General features: G+C 37.9%; 1 protein-coding gene across 5 annotated transcripts in view; it reads right to left on the reverse strand.

Moving 5' to 3' along the window:
* ACBD6 (acyl-CoA binding domain containing 6) overlaps positions 1 to 19,770 on the reverse strand; it is a 218,849-nt gene that overhangs the window by 47,675 nt on the left and 151,404 nt on the right. The window contains exon 7 of one of the 5 annotated variants that reach the window (XM_035010563.1): positions 9,411 to 11,370. The exons of 3 other annotated variants lie outside the window; for them this stretch is intronic. In XM_035010563.1, the coding sequence (XP_034866454.1) occupies positions 11,350 to 11,370 (21 nt within the window). In that variant the 3' untranslated portion in view covers positions 9,411 to 11,349. Of the gene's footprint in view, positions 1 to 9,410; positions 11,371 to 17,945; positions 19,486 to 19,770 lie in introns of those variants that run through there. One more of the 5 variants, XR_004680267.1, reaches the window with a different exon arrangement.

The following is a 19,770-nucleotide window of genomic DNA, read 5'->3' on the forward strand; positions in this document are numbered from 1 at the left end:
GAAGAGGTGGTATATATATACAATGGAATATTATGCAGCCATCAAAAGGAATGAGATCTTGCCATTTGCAACAACGTGGATGGAACTGGAGGGTGTTATGCTGAGCAAAATAAGTCAATCAGAGAAAGACATGTATCATATGACCTCACTGATATGAGGAATTCTTAATCTCAGGAAACAAACTGAGAGTTGCTGGAGTGGTGAGGGGTGGGAGGGATGGGGTGGCTGGGTGACAGACATTGGGGAGGGTATGTGCTATGGTGAGCACTGTGAATTGTGCAAGACTGTTGAATCACAGACCTGTACCTCTGAAACAAATAATACATTATATGTTAAAAAAAAAAAAAAAAAGAAAGAAAAAGATAGCAGGAAGGGAAGAATGCAGGGGTGGGGGGGCGGAACCGGAGGGGGAGATGAACCATGAGAGACTATGGACTCTGAGAAACAAACTGAGGGTTCTAGAGGGGAGGTGGGTGGGGGGATGGGTTAGCCTGTGATGGGTATTAAAGAGGGCACGTACTGAATGGAGCACTGGGTGTTATACACAAACAATGAATCATGGAACACTACATCAAAAACTAATGATGTATGGTGATTAACATACATAATAATAAAAAAAAAAAGAAAAGGAAATCCATTTGAGGTTTAGTTATGATAAATATACTGGGTCAGAGAAACAGGTTTCAAATGTTGACAGGCTAGATCAGTTGAATCTAACAAGATAGAATTTAACAGAGATAAATATAAGATTCTGTGCTAAGGGCCAAATAGTCATGAACCACAGTTTGGAGGAAATATCGTAGAAGAAGCATAAATTGAAGACGTGGGTCTTTAGCAGGAATAAGCTCAGTCAGTTTGATGTAGCTACCCCAAAACAAAGTATATTTAAAAATGTATTAGTTGGGCAATATTAAAATGAGGAAACTATTAGTACCTGTGGCAGGTGGAATTTTGGCATGACCCCAGATGACCCATGCCTTTGTATAATCCCTTCCCCTTGGGCATGACTAGGACCTGTGAATATGAGGGAAGACTACTTCTGTAACGGAGGGCAGAAATGGCCTGGAAAGGGCGGGCCTTAAAACAAACAGCCACACTGACCAGGTTGTAGACTGCCTATGGAGAGGGGATGGCCTCCAGCTGAGGGAGGGCCTCAGTCCTACAACCACAAGTAACTGAATTCTGGCCATAATCTGAATGAATCTGGAAGACAACACCAAGTTCCAGATGAAAACATATCATGGCTGGCACTCTGAACACAGCCTTGAGGGACCCTGAGCAGAAGACCCAAATAAGCCATGCCCCAGCTGCTGACCCATGGAGCCCGTGAGATAATAAACATGTACTGGTTCAGGCTACTGAATTTGTGGTAGTATGTTATGCAGCAAAAAATAAATAAAAATAAAATAAATAACATACAGTGCTATTCTGTTTGGGTTGGATGATTCCTGCAGTGTTAGTAGTATTGAATCTGGGTGAAAAATGTTGTGAAGGGCATATATAAAGAGCTTGAGAAAGGTTTCAGTTGGATGATACAGTAATTTTAAATTATGTTATGTTAGGCATGAAAGAGAAAATGTCTGAAAACAGAGGAATTAAGTTTGCTTCTACATGGCTACATCGCAGAACTTGGAAGAATATGAGAAAATTCCAGGGATACTTAAAAATTCCAGGGATACTCAGATACTTAATTTTCTTTTTTTTTTTTTTTTTAGATTTTATTTATTTATTTGATAGAGAGATAGAGAGAGAGCACAAGCAGGCAGAGTGGCAGGCAGAGGGAGAGGGAGAAGCAGGCTCTCCACTGAGCAGGGAGCCGGACGTAGGGCTCGATCCCAGGACCCCAGGATCATGACCTGAGCAGAAGGCAGCCACTTAACCGACTAAGCCACCCAGGCGCCATCAGATAGTTAATTTTCTAATAGAAAGATGTTTCCAAACATAAAACAACTGCTTTTTTTTTTTTTAAAGATTTTTAAAATTGATTTATTTGAGAGAGAGAGTGAGTACGAGCAGGGGGTAAGGACAGAGGGAGAAGCAGACTCCCTGCTGAACAGGGAGCTGACTGGAGGTTCAATCCCAGGACCCCGAGATCATGACCTGAGCCAAGACGCTCAACCAACTGAGCCACCTAGGTGCCCCTGAACAACTGTTTTAATAGTCCTTGAGTTCCTTATCCCAAGAAGTCTCAAGCTTAGAAAGCTGAGTAGGAGGCCTAGTATAGAGAAAATCTAGGCATTTCTAGATGGTCTGATTAGTAACCTAAAGACTGCCTCTTTCTTAGACATTTGCATCTTTAAATACTGTATGTGAACAAAGAGGTATTTTCTATTAGAGTACGAAAATTTGCTGCCTGGTATATTATAGGCAGACAGTAAACATTTGATGAATGAATAAATGCACAAACAAAAAACTAATGAAGAAAAGAGATGGAGATATTAATATGGTAAGACTTAGTTACTTTTCAATTTGTGTGTCGGGGGGAGGGTAAATTAAAAATAAAACCTTGATGATAGTGAGGGAGTAGCTACCTCTGGAAGAAAGAATGGTGTCTTTCTCTAGCAAATAGGACCACACAGGGAAACTGAAGGAGCTCCGACTGTGTGCTCAAGATCCAGTTTTAGGGGGCGCCTGGGTGGCTCAGTCGTTTAGCGTCTGCCTTCGGCTCAGGTCATGATCCCAAGGGTCCTGGGATTGAGTCCCACACTGGGCTCCCTGCTCGGTGGGAAGCCTGCTTCTCCCTCTCCCACCTCCCCTGCTTGTGTTCCCTCTCTCGCTGTGTCTCTGTCAAATGAATAAATAAAATTAAAAAAAAAAAAAAAATCCAGTTTTAGTCCTGGTACCACCCTCGCACCCTCTTGGTCCATGAGATGAACTGAAATGATTACTGCAGGGCTTCAGATTGAGCTGGGAGGCATGTTAAGGCAGGAAGTGCAGGGAGAAATGGGGGATGTTAAGAATGAATGATCTAGAGAAATTTCAGAATTTGAAGTCTTAAAGGAAGCATGATCTGAGATGTTTGTGGCTGAGAGGTTTCACAAACTGAGACCAAGACTGGCAGGTTTCAGCATGAACACTGAAGTGCCTGAATAAAGCCACACGGGATAGAATGAAGGGAGAAACTGTGACATATTCTTACCCTTTCCATTAATTAAAAACTTCAGTCCAAAAGCTATTAATTTCTAAACGGTATATATACTTTGATATACAAATATTGCTTATTTCTTGTCAGCTCTGTAGTCCATAGCCTTTGAAACATTTACTTTCTACATTTATTCCATTGCTTTTACTAAAAACTTATGACAGATTATTGGACAATATATCAACAAATAAAATCCAGATATGCTTTCTTTTTGCTCTTGTAATTTTTCTTTTCCTTTTTTTGACTCTCAAGTTAATGGAACAAAATATATTAGGAATAAAAAATATACTTGAAAATTACCTTTATTCACTAAGAAGCCTGTTTTTAAAATATCATTTATAGGTTAAGAGACACAATGTTTCTTGAGTTTTTTATTTGCTTTTAGGACATTGCTAGAGCAATGTCACTTAAATTATTTTATACTTTTTATCTAATTTTAGCTAATTCATTTCTTATGTGAAGTCAGCTTTTAAAAAGAGGTTTAATTCTTCAGTTAATGATGAGGCTTTTTTGGGTTCATACCCTCTCATTTATTAGTGGGCCTTTCACCTCATTTCCCCTGAAATAAAACCACATTTTATTCTTTTTAGCTCCTCCTTTTATCCCTCACAAAGTTCTATTAATATTTCAAATTGTTGGGGCGCCTGGGTGGCTCAGTCGGTTAAGCATCTGACACTTAGTTTTGGCTCAGGTCGTGATCTCAGGGTCATGAGATTGAGCCCCGCCTCCAGCTCTGCACTCAGCGTGGAGTCTGCTTACGACTGTCTCTCTCTCTCCCTCTGCTCCTCACCCCCTCAAATAAATAATCTTAAAAAAAATACTTCAGATTGTCTTCAGCTTTGCCTCTGAATGTCACTATAAAGTGGATTTTTACTTTTGAAGTCAAGTCTTTTAAGCTATCATAAAATCCTATCAAATATTTTTCTACTTGCATTCTCCTCACTCCCCATTGCCTTTCCCCAACAACTGAATAATTTTGATATGATCAACCAGGCTATATGATAATAACAGTGCAACTAAAGATGTTTTAACCCTCTTTGGTGACACCCACTTTTAATGTTTCCTCCCAGCACTCCTTAACCCAATCTGTGAGGGGACCCTAGGTTCAAGTTTTCCTTTTGATATCTGAGAAATTTATTCATGTCTTCTGCTGTTTTTACCCAAACACAAATCAATTCATATCTGAATCAATACAATGGCATCTTCACTGGTGGCCCTCCCAATTGCTTTTCTCCGTAGTAACAGTACACTGTCACTAGATTAATCATTCTAAAAAAATCTATTGTCACTCCTTTTAAATACACACACACAAATTCCCTAATCCATGGTCTGGCTCCACTTTATCCAATTATTCTTCATTACAAACACAGATCTAGATTTCTGCTACCTCTCTCTGTCCTCTCTCTCTGTGGCCATCAATATCACCTAGCATTTTCAGTTCATGACAGGCCACAGCTCCCTCTTGCAGAGGTCTCTGAATACTGTGGCTCTTACCAATCTCTCCCCTTTCTCCCCCATTACCTCTCCAAAAAGTACTTTCAGAGTATCTCTCATTATGGCACTTCATTATATTCTGGCTTATGACTGTTCTTGTTATTTAATGAGTTTTTATTGTCTCACCAGTAAGCAACCTGAGGGCTGGGACCATGGCTTATACTTCTTTTGTGTTCTCCAATGTTTTGTAGCATCCAGGCCATGGAGTAAGTATTTAATAAAAATATCTGAGTTAAGCTTAATAATCTCAGCAGTTTTCTTATGTTTGTATTGCTGATTTTATTCCTATGGTAGTCTGTGTGCTAAATTTCTAATAATTCCTGTCTTAATCGTGATAAACAATTCCATGATATTTAATATAGATGACTTATAGATATCTATTCTCATATAAAACTGAAAATAATAAATAGGTTTATTATCAGTCTAGACATCTCTTATCATTCTATGGCTTACATTATTTGTCAGGCATTCCTTTAATCTGGGTATTGTCAGTTATCTGCTAAGTATTAAAATTTCCTGATAATGCAATGAGATATCACTTCATACCCATTAAGATGGCTATTGTCAAAAACAGGAAATAACAAGTGTTGGCAAAGATGTAGAGAAATTGGAAACCCTGTGCACTGCTGGTGGAAATAAAAAATGATGCAGCTGCTGTAGAAAACAATATGGCAATTCCTCATAAAATTAAACAGAATTACCATTTGATCCAGCTATGCCACTTCTGGGTATATGCCCCAAAGAAATGAAAGCAAGTGCTTAAATTGGTTATTTGTACACCAATGTTCATAGCAGCATTATTCACAATAGCCCAAAAGCAAAAACAACCTAAATGCCCATCAACAGATGACTGGATAAACAAAATGTGATCTATACATTCAATGGAATACTATTCAGCCTTAAAACAAAATGAAATTCTGACACATGCCATATCATAGATTAACCTTGAAGACATTATGCTAAATGAAATGAACCAGCACAGAAGGACAGATATGGTATAATTCCATTTACATGAGGTATTAATAGTTCAGATTCATATAAGACAAAGCAGAGTGATGGTCTGCCAGGGACTGGGGGAGGAGAGTATGGGGAGTTAATGTTTAATGGCTACAGAATTTCAGCTAGGGAAGAGGAAAAAGTTCTGGAGATGGATGGTGGTGATGAAGGCACAACAATTTGAATAAACTTAATGCTACTGAACTGTTTACTTAAAAATGGCTAAAATGGTTAATTTTATGCTATGTATATTTTGCTAAACAAATTTTTTTCCTGGTAATAGATATTTGAAAAACCCACAAAGCCCCCAAATTCTGATGATGTGTTAAATTTGTAGGGCACACCTTACTTTTTATTCCTTTCTGTTTACTTTTACTTTTTATTTTGAAGAGCCATTTTTATGAATTTAAACTTTCTCTCAAATTTGACTTAGTTCTGAAATGTCTTTACAAATACAAGTGGAATGAAACTCCAGTGGCCTTGCTGTCTTTTGCTACACAGGGAAATACTTCAAGATGCTTGGGAATAAGCTGCACTCTAACTTTTAGTAATTGATTTCAGGTTTGTTTTTTTCAAATACACATACCCTTGGAGACACTGAAGGCTCAATTCCAGACCACAGCAATAAAGTGAATATTGCAGTAAGGCGAGTAAAATGAATTTAGTGTCTCAGTGCACATAAAAGTTATGTTTACATAGTCTATTAAGTGTGCAATTGCGTTGTCTAAAAAAAGAATGTACATACCTTAATTAAAAAATACTTGACTGCTAAAGAATGCTAACCATCATCTGAGCCCTCAGTGAGTTGTAATCTTTTTTGCTGGTGAAGGGTCTTGCCTTGATGTTGATGTCTGCTGACTGATCAGGGTGGTGGTTGCTGCAGATTGTGGGGACTCTGGTAATTGCTTAAAATAAGACAACAGTGAAGTCAGCCACATTGATTGACTCTTCCTTTCATGAATGATTTCTCTGTAGCATGAGATGCTCTTTGATGGTGTTTTACCCACAGAACTTCTCTCAAAATTGGGAGTCAATCCTCTCCAACCCTGCCATTGCTTTATCAACTAAATTTATGTAATATTCTAAGTACTTGCTCGTCATTTCAACAATCTTCACATCTTCATCAGAAGTAGATTCCATCTCAAGAAACCATGCTCTTTGCTCATCCATAAGAAACAACTCCTCATCTAAGTTTGACCATGAGATTGCAGCAATTCAGTCACATCTTCAGGCCCCACTTCTAATTCTAGTTCTCTTGCTATTTCCACCACGTCTTCAGTTACTTCCTTCACTGAGGTCTTGAACCCCTCAAAGTCATCCATGAGAGTGGGAATCACTTCTTCCAAACTCCTGTTAATATTCATATATGGACTTCTTCCCATGAATTATGAATGTTCTCAATGGCATCTAGAATGGTGAATCTTTTCCAGAAGGTTTTCAACTTACTTTGCCCAGATCCATCAGAGGAATCACTATCTATGGCAGCTACAGCCTTATGAAATGTATTTCTTAAATAATAAGACTTGAAAGTTGAAATTACTCCTTGATCCATGGGCTGCAGAATGGATGTTGTGTTATCAGAAGATGACAACAACATTAATCTTGTCCATCTCCATCAGGAGTTCTTGAGTGACCAGGTGCATTGTCAATGAGCAGTAATATTTTGAAAGGAATCTTTTTCTAAGCAGTAGGTCTCAACAGTGGGCTTAAAATATTCAGTAAACCATGTTATAAATAGATATGCTGTCATCCAGGTTTGTTGTTCCATTTATAGAGCACAAAGTAGATTTAGCATCATTCTTAAGGGCCTTAAGATTTTTGGAATGGTCAGTGAGCAATGGCTTGAACTTAAAGTCACCAGATGCATTAGACCCTAACAAGAAAGTCAGCCTATACTTTGAAGCTTTGAAGCCAGGCACAGTCTTCTCATCTCTAGCTCTGCAAGTTCTAGATGGCATCTTCTTCCAATACAAAGCTATTGTATCTACTCTGAAAATCTGATTAGTGTAGCTACCTTCACTCTCTTTGCTAGATCTTCTGGATAACTTGCTGCAGCTTCTCCATCAGCACTTGCTGCTTCACCTTGCACTGTTATGTTATGGAGATGGCTTCTCACCTTAAACCTCATGAACCAAACTCTGCTAGCTTCAGACTTTTCTTTTGCAGCTTCCTCACCTCTCTCGGAAGAGACCTAAGGCCTTGTTCTGGATTGGGCTTAAGGGAAGGTTGCGTCTGGTCTGCTCTCTCTAGACCACTCAAGGTTTCTCTGTATTGGCAATAGGGCTGTTCTGATTTCTTATCATATGTGTGTTCAGTGGAGCAGCACCTTTAACTTCCTTCAAGAACATCCACAACCTGGCTAACGGTTGGGCACAAGAGGCCTAACTTTCAGTCTATCTCAGCTTTCAGCATATGCCTTCCTCACTAAGCTTAATCATTTCTAGCTTTTGATTTATTTATTTATTTATTTAAGATTTTATTTATTTATTCATAAGAGACAGAGAGAGAGAGAGAGAGAGAGAGAGAGAGGCAGAGGGAGAAAGGAGGCTCCCCGCCGAGCAGGGAGCCTGATGCGGGACTTGATCCCAGGACCCTGGGATCATGACCTGAGCCGAAGGCAGACGCTTAACAACTGAGCCACCCAGGCACCCTCTAGCTTTTTTTTTTTTTTTTTGCGAGAGACAGAATGAGAGAGAGCATGAGAGGGAGGAGGGTCAGAGGGAGAAGCAGACTCCCTGCTGAGCAGGGAGCCCGATGTGGGACTCGATCCCGGGACTCCAGGATCATGACCTGAGCCGAAGGCAGTCGCTTAACCAACTGAGCCACCCAGGCGCCCCCACCCTCTAGCTTTTGATTTAAAGTGATGTGACTCGGGGCACCTGGGTGGCTCAGTCAGTTAAGTGTCTGCCTTCGGCTCAGGACATGATCCCAGAGTCCTGGGATCGAGCCCTACGTCAGGCTCTCTGCTCAACGGGGAGCCTGCTTCTCCTTCTCCCTCTACCCTGCTTGTACTCTCTCTCTCTCGCTGTCAAATAAATCTTTAAAAAAATAAAGTGATGTGACTCTATGAGAATGTGTGACTATTCCTTTCATGTGAACATTTAGGGGCCACTGTAGGGTTATTAATTGGCTTAATTTCAATACTGCTGGGTCTCAAGGAATAGGGAGACCTGAGGAAAGGGGGAGAGATAGAAGAGCCAGTCAGTGGGCCAGTCAGAACACAGACAACATTTATTAAGTTTCCTGCTGTATCTGGGCGTGGTTCATGGAGCCCCCAAACAATTATGTAACATTTAAGATCACTGATCACAGATCATCATAATGAATATAATAATAATGAAAAGTTTGAAATACTGCAAGCATTACCAAAACATGACACAGAGACATGAGGTGAGTAAATGCTGTTGGAAAAATGGTGCGGACAGACTTGCTCAATGCCACAAACCTTCAATTTGTAAGAAACACAGTATCTGCAAAGTGCAATAAAACAAAGGGCAATAAAGCGAAGTACATCTGTACTGTGAAGCTATCCTACAATTCCATTACATTTACTAGAGGCACTTTTGTGACTTTCTGGCTTTAAAGTGACCTGTGCCTTTAGTCCTACAGTACTAGCAGCAAAGCCTTGATAAAATGGCTTTAATTTTTTTAATTCTATTCAATAAACCACCATGTATTTGTATGTGTATTTGTTATTGTTTACTTATATTTACAACACAGGAACTGATAAAAAAATTAAAAAGAAATCTTGTATTTTTATACCTTTTTTGTGTGGCAGAAACTGTGCTAGGCATTTTCACATATATAATTTAATCCTCACAGAAACTATTAAGTAGGTTCTTATCCAGATTTTACAAAAGGGGAAATGAGAATCAGAGAGGTTCTGTAATTTGCCTAAGACACACAATATGTAAGCAGTACAATCCTAATTTGAATCTGCATCTTACTACCCCAAAACTCACATGGAAATGTCCAGTAGGCTAACAGGAAATACAGATCCGAGGTCTGAACTACAGATAAAGATTTGAAAAACATCAGGCCAGAGGGAATAACTGAAATCACAGGTGTTAATGGGATAGTCTAGACAAAGTATAGAGTGAAAGGTGGGGTGAAAGTCAAAACTGTTGTTTAAAAAAGAGCAGAAGGAAGAAAATGAGCCTGCTAAGGAATGATCCAAAAAAGTGGGTGAAGAATCAAACCTGAAGCCAAGACAAGAGAGTGTTAAGGAAAGAGTGGCCAGTAATATAAAAAGGTCCAGTAGGTATGCCAAATATCATCTCCTCTGAGAAGCAAGAGGCAGGGACAAATGGTTTTCTCTGGTATGGTAGCCACATCCCTTTATATGCATTTCTATGAGGGCAGTCAATCCCACTGTATCATTACGTGTGTCTGTCATTCCAGACTGAGGTGCAGTTACACTGCAGGAAGGGTTCAGTCATATAACTACCTACTGGGTATAGATCAGAGCCTACTAGAGCCAATGCTGAAATGCTTACTGACTCAGTGAGCCCAAGGCTACTTAAACCTAGGAGATAGTATTAAACAGGACAGAAAGTGGAGTACCTGCTTTAGGATCAGAAGATAAGACTCCGGCTGACAGTCCAAATTCCTGGATGTGAGGCTCTGCTTTAGCTAACTTCTTAGGCTTCCTAAATGTCACCTACCTGACATTACCTCTTCTACTTAGCTGGATTCCTGGTTCTGACCCTCATGGCCAGGATTGCCCTATTTTACTTGTAGTTTTAAATGCTAGATAGAAGTGCTAAATATTGCAAAGTAATATTGGATGCTGACTGGTTGAGCAAGGGAAAAGATTCTTTAACAAGAAACAAGTCGCTGTAAAAATAACAGTATTACTGGTAACTGTGACATAATTACATTCATTGGCCTTACTGATTCTACCAGAATGCCACTGTCCTTTTCCCTTACATATACATATACACTTATATATAATACATATATAATAGAACCCAGATTTATTGAACCCTAATGATTTTATTACAAATATAATACTATGTAAATTTCCATTTTACATTATTTATATTTAACTGTGCAGTAGCTATTGTATTTCTAGAGCTTCTAGCAGGCCAAAGCTTTTTCCTTAGAGAACTTGGATTGATCCTCACCCTCCACACACCCACCTTTCTGTTTTACTAAACTTGAAGGTAAAAGTTGCTTTAAACTTCACTGTATTTGGAGGCCAGATAATCAGTATTTTTCTAAAAATGTGAATATTCTATGTGCTAGAAAAATCCTAATGATGAAGCAAAGACTTCCTTCAATGGAGCACAGCATTTAAAACTATGAAATAGTGTCCTGGGAATTAGAGGTTTGCCACATTTTATGCAAAAGATTTATTCCTGAAAAGTCAGGAGCACATCAAATCATACTCTAAATGCAATGGGGAATTATGGCACTTGTTGATAAATCCTTCTGAGCAGTATCTTTTTACACTTGATCTTAGCCAAAAGGCTGAGAAGTGACAGCAGTATCTTTTTATAGTATGACTAAGTATCCTTTATCAGTTTGGTAAGGCAAAATGGTGCAGTACTATATTTCTCAACCTTTAAATATTCATGCCCCCTTCAGATAAACATAAAGATTGAATGCCCTTTAAACATTTTTATTTGAAAAACTGCACACATATACAAAAACAGAAAATATGAACTTCCACCTACCCATCTTCCATATTCAACAACCACAATGATTTTACTGCTTCATTTATTCCTTTTTTCTTTCTGAAAAAATTTAAAGAAGTTCCAGACATGTCATTCCCCCCGCATATCTCAATATGAAACTCTAAAAAACATGGGAATGTACTCCTATAATCACAATAGCAAAGTTTCCTGATTGTTTTAAAACTGTGTTTTTACAGTTGATTTGTCGGAATGAGGATCCAAACAAGGTTACATGGCTACATTTGATTGTTAGATCTCTTACATAATTTTCCACCTAGAGCTGACCTCATTCTTTTTAAGTGCCACTGACTTGTAACAGAGTTTAGTTGTTCAGTAGAATGTCCCACAGTTTATAGATTTGCCAATTTCCTTTCTCTTGATGCCAATCATGTCATTATCACATACATTTTTTAATTAGGTTTTATGAGATTTGGGTTCAACATTTTTTGGTAAGAATACTTCATAATTAGTACTCCATACTTCCTACTGAAAAGGGGTCTTGAAGAACAGATGGTGTTTGAGAGGATGGGAATGGATGCATGTGTGACAGGGTAGGACTGGACATTATAGGTATGAAAACATGAGCAAAGGCATAGATGGAAATAGCTAAGTAAGTGATGTGTTCAAGGGAAGAAACTATCTACACCCGCTGGAGGTAGGTTTTCAATACTGTCACGGCACTGTATACACAGGTCCCATCCCCGTCAGACCTGCTAAATCAGCATTTCTGGAGATACAAGCTCAGATATCTTTATTTCCCCGAAGTTCCTAAGGAAAGTCAGATGCTTTGCCCGGCCTGAAATCCACTGGCCTGGAGAAGACTATACATATAAGTAGTCTGCTCTTGGTCAAGCTCATTCCTGTTTCAGGGATTTGGGGCATGACTTACAGACACTTCTGTCCCCTGACGTCTCAGTTTAACTACTACCTCCTCAAATAAAGTCCTACTTGATTCCTCTGTTCAAAGTCACCAATCTGCTTTATTTCTTAGCACGTGCCTAATTCTGTTTTACTTGTTTGTTTTGGTATGTTTCCCTCACTATAATTTATGACCCCAAAGAGTGTGGACCTTGTCAGTCTTGTCCACTATGCTAATTCCAATGCTTAGGAGAGGTCTGGGCCTATAAAAGATGCACACTAGATGTTCAGAGAATGGATGGATAAATTTGGCAGATTTAGGAATTTGGGGGGAACACTCTTATGTAATGTAGATAGGAAACAATAAAATTATCCTTTAAAGCTTGTCGTCATTAAGACTGGGATAGTAAGTACCTTCTTTGAGAATCTCTCTTGGCCATTTTGGATATTTTGCTTTATGATAGCTCAGTCACCTTGCTTTTTAAATGGAAAAATTTGGGACAGCATTTCATAGAAGATAACTGCAACTCACAACATCTAATCAGTTCAATAATAATTTCCAAATGTACTTAATGGACTATTAAATCAGTAATTAGAAATCAAATTTTGCTACGCTGCAAAAGATGTCAAAATTATGTATGCTCAGACTAAGATATTTTAAAATTAAAATTTTATTTAATTAGCATTTCTCAGAGACAGATATTTTAAAATTAGAATTTTATTTAATTAGTGTTCCCATAATCTATATTAAAATTTATTTGTACCTTGCTGACTTATAAAAATATAGGCAGGGCAGGGTAAATATACAGAAAGAGCTCACGGCGGTTAACAAAATTCAATGACATAAAACAACCAAAAAAAAAAAGGCCCAGCAGAAAAAATGATTTAGGGTTTAAGGAGTAGCAAAAAATATGAATAAAGTGAAAAAAACTTTTATATAAGTTGTTTTGTGGGGTGTTTGAAAACACTCCTTCCTTTCACCCACACTTTTGTGAGTTAAAGTTAATGGATTTCTATTGCATTCCTGTTGTCACTATTGCCAAAAGCTTTCCTATGGATGAGGCAGATACCTGGTTATTTAAGGAGCAGGATAAATGGGGCAAGACAGCTTTCCTTATCCCCAATTCACCAGGGAACATTTGAGAATTCCACCTGACATGAGGACAGCACTGTGCTCTTAAACAATCTGCAGTTTGATCCGATTGTTCCCCAGTGGGGGAGGTAGGCCACAGCTCACTCAAGAGTCATTGATTGGATTAACAGCCTAATTCCCAACAGATGAATAGAATACTGATGTCTTGTCAGCCCAGATCACAAAAGGAAAACACAATCTGCTTCTACAGCTCAGAGATTTAACCCTCGATTTGCCCTGAAGCAACAGTCTCAGTTTTTAGTACTATAATTTCTTCAGAACTATTTGCCTATAAACATCATCAAATGGTGGTTTTATCACCAACCACATACTTCCATCCTCATGTAGGGTAGTTTTAGAAAATGTTTAAAAACATGGAAAGATTTTCCTTCAGTTTCACTGCCCACATTAGTCCTGCTGCCTAAATTCTTTCTTGGGTTTCCTAAGGAAATAATAAACTGCTTTCTTTGGGGACTTCATAAAATAGGACATAGCATATGAGAAGAAAAGTAACAAAACCCATACATTCAAAGATAAAACTATTTTGAGCTATTTTTCTGGAATATGCGACTGATTTTATTAAGAGGAATGAATGATTGCATTAAGGGGAATAGAGGTCTTAAATGTTAGCTTCAGTTTATTCTCCTACTCAACCTCTACCTCCCAGCCCTTACTGTAATTTAATAATTTTTGTGTATGACTGTACAACAAAGAATCAAATAAAAAGGTCTTATTTCTAATAGAGGTTTATTAAAAATAAGAACAAAAGACTTCATTCAAGTCATCTATTAGAACCGTGTGTAACAGTTGAGAATAAAAACGATGATGGTAGTGGCTAATCTGTTTACTGTACTAAGCAATTTACACGTGTTCTTATTTAATCCACCCAAACTTATGAAGTAGGTATTAAATTACCTCATTTCACAAATGAAGAAACTGAAGCTCAGTGAGGTTAAGTAACTTCGTCTGAGGTCACATGATTTGTTAGTGGCAGAGCCAGAACTTCAAAATTAAGTCTCTGGCTCCAAAGCTTATGCTCTTAAACACTACTGGGATTTTTATGGGTTTCTCTGTATGTCTTCATATTTATATGGAGTCTGAGGTGTTAAAATTAAGATTCAGCCATCTCTTAGAATCTGTTATTATTATTTTGGGAAAACATCTCTATGTGTAATGTCCTCTATTGGCTTTTCTTTTTCTTTAGGGCATTTTTTCAAGCATTTCATGATAGCCGCCTAAAATTAGCCATGTCAAAACAGCAATCTTTTTTGCCCATGGTTTTGGAGTCATATTCAACTTCTATCTTTTTTCTTTATCTCTCGTATTGTCTTTCATCAAGTGAGGTTGATTGAATTCTCCTCTGCACTGTATCTCTCATTCTTTCTTTTTCCACAGTAATGGATCCTATCCAGGTCCTAACCTCCTAATCCACTAATTCCTACAAGTGCTTCCCTAATAATTTATAAGTATGTTATTCTTCTATTTAAAACTTTGAAGCATATTCTAATTGTCTTCAAGTCAGATAAGAATTTCTAACTAAGGATTTCCCTAGCTCTGAACAGAATTTGGCATATTGTCATGGTTTTAAAAATTAACCTTGTATATGTAGGAAGTTTAGATCAGTGCAAATATGAGAACAAATTATATAATGAATAAACATTGTTTATATTATTAGTATTATAATATTACATTAGATTATAACCTAATTCTTTATGGTAAATACATGTTCCCATAATAGCCATTAGGTTAAAGGACACTTTTGAAAAATAAAAAGTACAGGGAAGAGAATATATTTTTTGGAAAGAGACAAGGAAAAAGCTCAACTTACGCCAATAAAAAAACATTCACAAAATATGATGGTGTAAAAGATCTTCATGTACCTAGGCTCCCACAAAGCTTTCTTAATTCAGATATGCTTTTCTCTCAAGAAAACAAAAATTTACAGTAGTATTATTATTTTACAGAACACTTTCATATAGACCAACTTATTTGAAAGTAACATCCTGAAGTAAGTAGGATAGGCATTAGTAGCTCCATTTTATAAATAAGGAAATTAAAGTTCAGCAGGGTTAAATGACTTGCCCAAGGTGATATAGTAAGTCAAACAACAGAATTAAGACTTAAACTTATGTCCTCTACACAAATGGAATAAGTAAAGAAATGGCAAGTTTTGGAATTTCAATGTCTAATTCCCACTTTTAGACCACAAGTAACAGTTATCACTGAATCTGAATAATAAAACATTAGCTACTAATATTTTGGCCAACCAAGATCCCTCCCTCCATCTCCAAATATGTTGTCAATGTTCATTCAGTTAAGCATGAAGAAATCCAACAAAGAGGAGAAAGGACAGTCTCAGTAACTAAAAATAACCTTATACTAAAATAAAACAATCTATTTTTTAAAGATTTTATTTTTGTGAGAGTGAGAGAGAGCGCACTTGCGCACATGAGTGGTGGGGAGGGGCAGAGGGAGCAGCAGATTCCCCGCTGAGCAGGGAGCAGGGAGCCCAATGTCGATGTCGCACTCCACTCCATCCCAGGACCCTGGGATCATGACCTGAGTGGAAGGCAGATGCTTAACCTACTGAGCCACCTGGGCTCCCGTAAAATAAAACAATCTAAAACAAGTGTTTAGAAGGTACAAATATCATGAACACATTCTGAATCAAGACAGGTCCTATTAGAGGTTCCCTAGAAGCTGGAAGACACCTAGGAGGATGACCTCCAAAGAATTTCTTTCCCCAGTTATCTGGAAGAAGGGGCAACAGACTGCATGAGGAAGCAGAACTGCTTCCCTGAGTGTTAAACACTTAGGAGCACTTCCATGGTGGCTGGAGACATGACGCTTAACGCCATGGATACTAATAGCTCATAAGCTCTTGTGATTTTTTTCCTTCATACTGTGTGAGTTCTTAAATTCAGAGGAAATTTTTTATAGCCCTCATTAACGTAAATTAGGAGGGCAGAAGTCTTTGCTCTGGATTCCCTGGTCAAGTATAAAGTTTAGCTGACAACGCTGGAAACCATGGTAGGCATGTCTACTAACCCATCTTTAAAAAATAATATCCTGAAAGGCCTACTGTTTTAATAATATCCTGAAAGGCCCAGAGCGTTTCATATTTTCATGTCTACAACTTCAGATTCCTACCATGTAATACAAAACAGCATTTTAGCAGATATTCTAAAATAAGCCATATTTTCAGTTCTCCTTTCAAAAATCAGTAATGTTAACAATATCAAGTAGAAGCAAAAACTAACCAACAAAAACAAAAACCAAACAACCCCCAATTTTAATAACAAGGACAATCCAATCAATGGTGTATCCTCTGTGGTAACAGACTTGTCTGACTGTGGAAACCAGGTTAAAGACAAGGGCTTGGACAGTTGTGCCCTGAAACAAGCAGACTGCAGGTCTTATAAATACATACAGAAATAATTAAAATATAAGGGGTTTAGAGAGATTAATCTCCTTTAAATAATCTCAGCCACAAAGCCTGTAAAGACACTGCTGCAGGCCCGCATGAGACCAGCTGTCGGATATCAGCGCAGCAGAGATTAACTGCCACCACTTCTGCTCTGACCCTCCACGCACTCTTCTCTGGACTCCATCTGCAGTACTCACTGCACCACTGTGTACCTGGTACAATGTGGGGCATTATCATTTTGCCTTGATTACCTATCCTTAGCTGAGGGAACAAAACAAACCAAAATAAGACTTACGTTGGTGCTGGAAGGGAATCAAAAAACAGAGAGCTCAGAGGACTCTAGGGAAATGCAGGAGGGCTCTGGAAAAGTGCCGATTACCTGATTCCATTCATTTAACCCGTGGCAATTTCAAAGTCACCTTTAATTATTTTCAAACTGAGTTTTAAGTAATGCAGATAGTACCCTTACTCCCAAAGGAAGCACAAAGCAACGGATAACTCTTTAAAAACACAACATTTGTTTCAAAGTAGCCACAAATTAAAAAAAATATTTTTAAAGGTGACAGTGCCAATGAATACAACAAGAATATTTATAATAAACAGCATTCCTTCAGTCAGATAGATTTGGGGGGGCCCCCTCTGTATCTCTACTATACGCTATTTCCATGACTTAAAAAGGAAACCATTAAAAACCAGACAAACAATAGCTTTGAAGATGACATGAAATCAATGTACGTAGAAGTCCTTTTAAAAATATAAGGTGTTATGCAAATACTATATAAATATTTTATGAGAAGGATTTCAGATAGAATTTACTTGGACTGACAGAAGAAAATAGGATTGTGAGACAGAAGAATATTATGAATCACTATAAGCATTCAAACATTGTTAAGAACAGATATACATGTTCTTATTATAGATCTATTCTTCCACCAGGATAAACTGAGACCTGGTGCTGGACCACCTTCTTTAAATAGGGTCTATCTGATGTTCCTAAGCCTCTTTTATTCTAATTCTGCTTCTCTGATTTTTGGATACCAACAAATCTCTGCTATAATTTCTTCTTGTCAAAAAGGTGATTTTTTTTTAATTTTTTAATTTTTTTAGTATCCTATTTACCTCATAGGTGCATTTGAAGGACGAGTGAATAGACAGTATCTAACTCTCTGACTCTAGAGTAAAAGTGGGCTACTGCATCAACTCAAAGTATTTCATAGAAAATTCTGTGATATGCTAGAATGAAATATTCTGGATAACATAAGTACTGCATTTCTTACACAAATATGACCAATTTTCAAAGAACCAGAATATCAAATATAATTTACTTTTTTTTTTTAAATGAGTAAGAAGGCGCTTTGGGTTTTTATATGGTTAAAAGGCAGAGTTCTTGTTAAGAAGAAAATTTCAAACATTAAGACATAATAGAAGACAGCCTCATTCTAGTATTATGCAACGGGTCATAAAAAACATGTTCAGTTTCTATTCTTTTAAATCACACAGGTACCCACACTTTTCTCATCTGTATGTCTTTAAAATGAAAGCTCTGTCTTTATGTTTTCCCCCCCTTAAGAACAGGTTTTAAAGAGTGCCAAGGAGGAGGCCAAATGTCAAATATACGCCTGTCCAGTCAAGACTATATTGATACCCATCGACACATTTTTCAACTTCCGAGTGCTCTCGGATGGTAATGACTTTCTGAATAAATGACTGGATTCAAATTTCGAACCACTGATCCAGAGGTGAGCACCTCTTTTTCACTGATCACCTAGCCCAGTGGTTCTCCAAGTATGGGCTCCAAGTCAGTGGTATCAGTTTCACTGGAAAACTCATTAAAAATGCAAATTATTAGGCTCCTACCCCACACCTACTAGACCAGAAACTTTGGGGGCCCGACCTAACAATCTGTTTTAACAAGCCCCTCGTGATTCTAATGCTAGCCAACATTTGAGGACCACGGCCCTATGCTAGTCCATATATTCTCTGTAAATGAGCACCATCTTTTGGACAAATAGAAGTAACTATCAACCATAGTGAAATAATTAAATGCAATAAAAAGTTTATTAAAATATTATTTTAAATGATTTATCTTTTCTTTAATTATTTGAATTTAAACATACTTGACAGGATTTCTTTTCATCTTCCAGTGAAAGGCTGTCCATCAAGAGATACCATTACAGTCTGGTGCACTGTTTTTATAAGTTCTATAACATAAACTGACATTTATTGGAGCCTCACATAAGATTTTTCCATCAACAGATGTGTTGGAAGAGCAATAACCAAGTATGCTGTGGTGGGCAAATACCTACACATCAGGACACTTTTCAAAGCCATCAGGCAAAGGGGGTCAGTTGAATTTTTTTTACGGCACAGGCTAATGCTTTAAGAGTGTCTTGATGGAATCAAGGAAATTGGATTGTCCCCCCATTTGCTGGGCTAAAACAAGCCTTTTTTATTTATCCCATTAGAGGAACACAAGAGAAACCTTTTAAATGTCACTAAAAATTTCCCTGCATTGCAAAACCCAGTCAAAAGGGTTTTAATTTTCTCTGAGAACTCTTAAGTAATGCAGTATGTCAAGGTTTAATAAATTGTAGGTGGGGATAGTTTTTGTTACAGGCAACTTTTTTTTTTTAAACAAGTGCTTAGACATGCTTAGGCTTCTCTATAGAGAGAGGTCGGGGCACCACCTCATCCAGCAGAGAACTCAACTTCAGTCCAGATAGCAAACAAATGAATCATAATGGAATCTGTAAAATATCTGAAATAAAGTATAAGGATATTTTAAAAAAAGAAAGTTTTTTTTTTTTTTTAAGATTTTATTTATTTGACAGAGAGAGACACAGCGAGAGAGGGAACACCAGCAGGGGGAGTGGGTGAGGGAGAAGCAGGCTTCCTGCTGAGCAGGGAGCCCGATGTGGGGCTCGATCCCAGGACCCTGGGATCATGACTTGAGCCGAAGGCAGACGCTTAATGACTAAGCCACCCAGGCACCCCAAAAAGAAGGTATTTTAAAATGTTTTGAAAATGATGGTAAATTTTTTGA

Source organism: Mirounga leonina, unplaced genomic scaffold (assembly GCF_011800145.1).
Source record: "Mirounga leonina isolate KUSES-001 unplaced genomic scaffold, KU_Mleo_1.0 Mir_154, whole genome shotgun sequence".
Classification (NCBI taxonomy): domain Eukaryota; kingdom Metazoa; phylum Chordata; class Mammalia; order Carnivora; family Phocidae; genus Mirounga; species Mirounga leonina.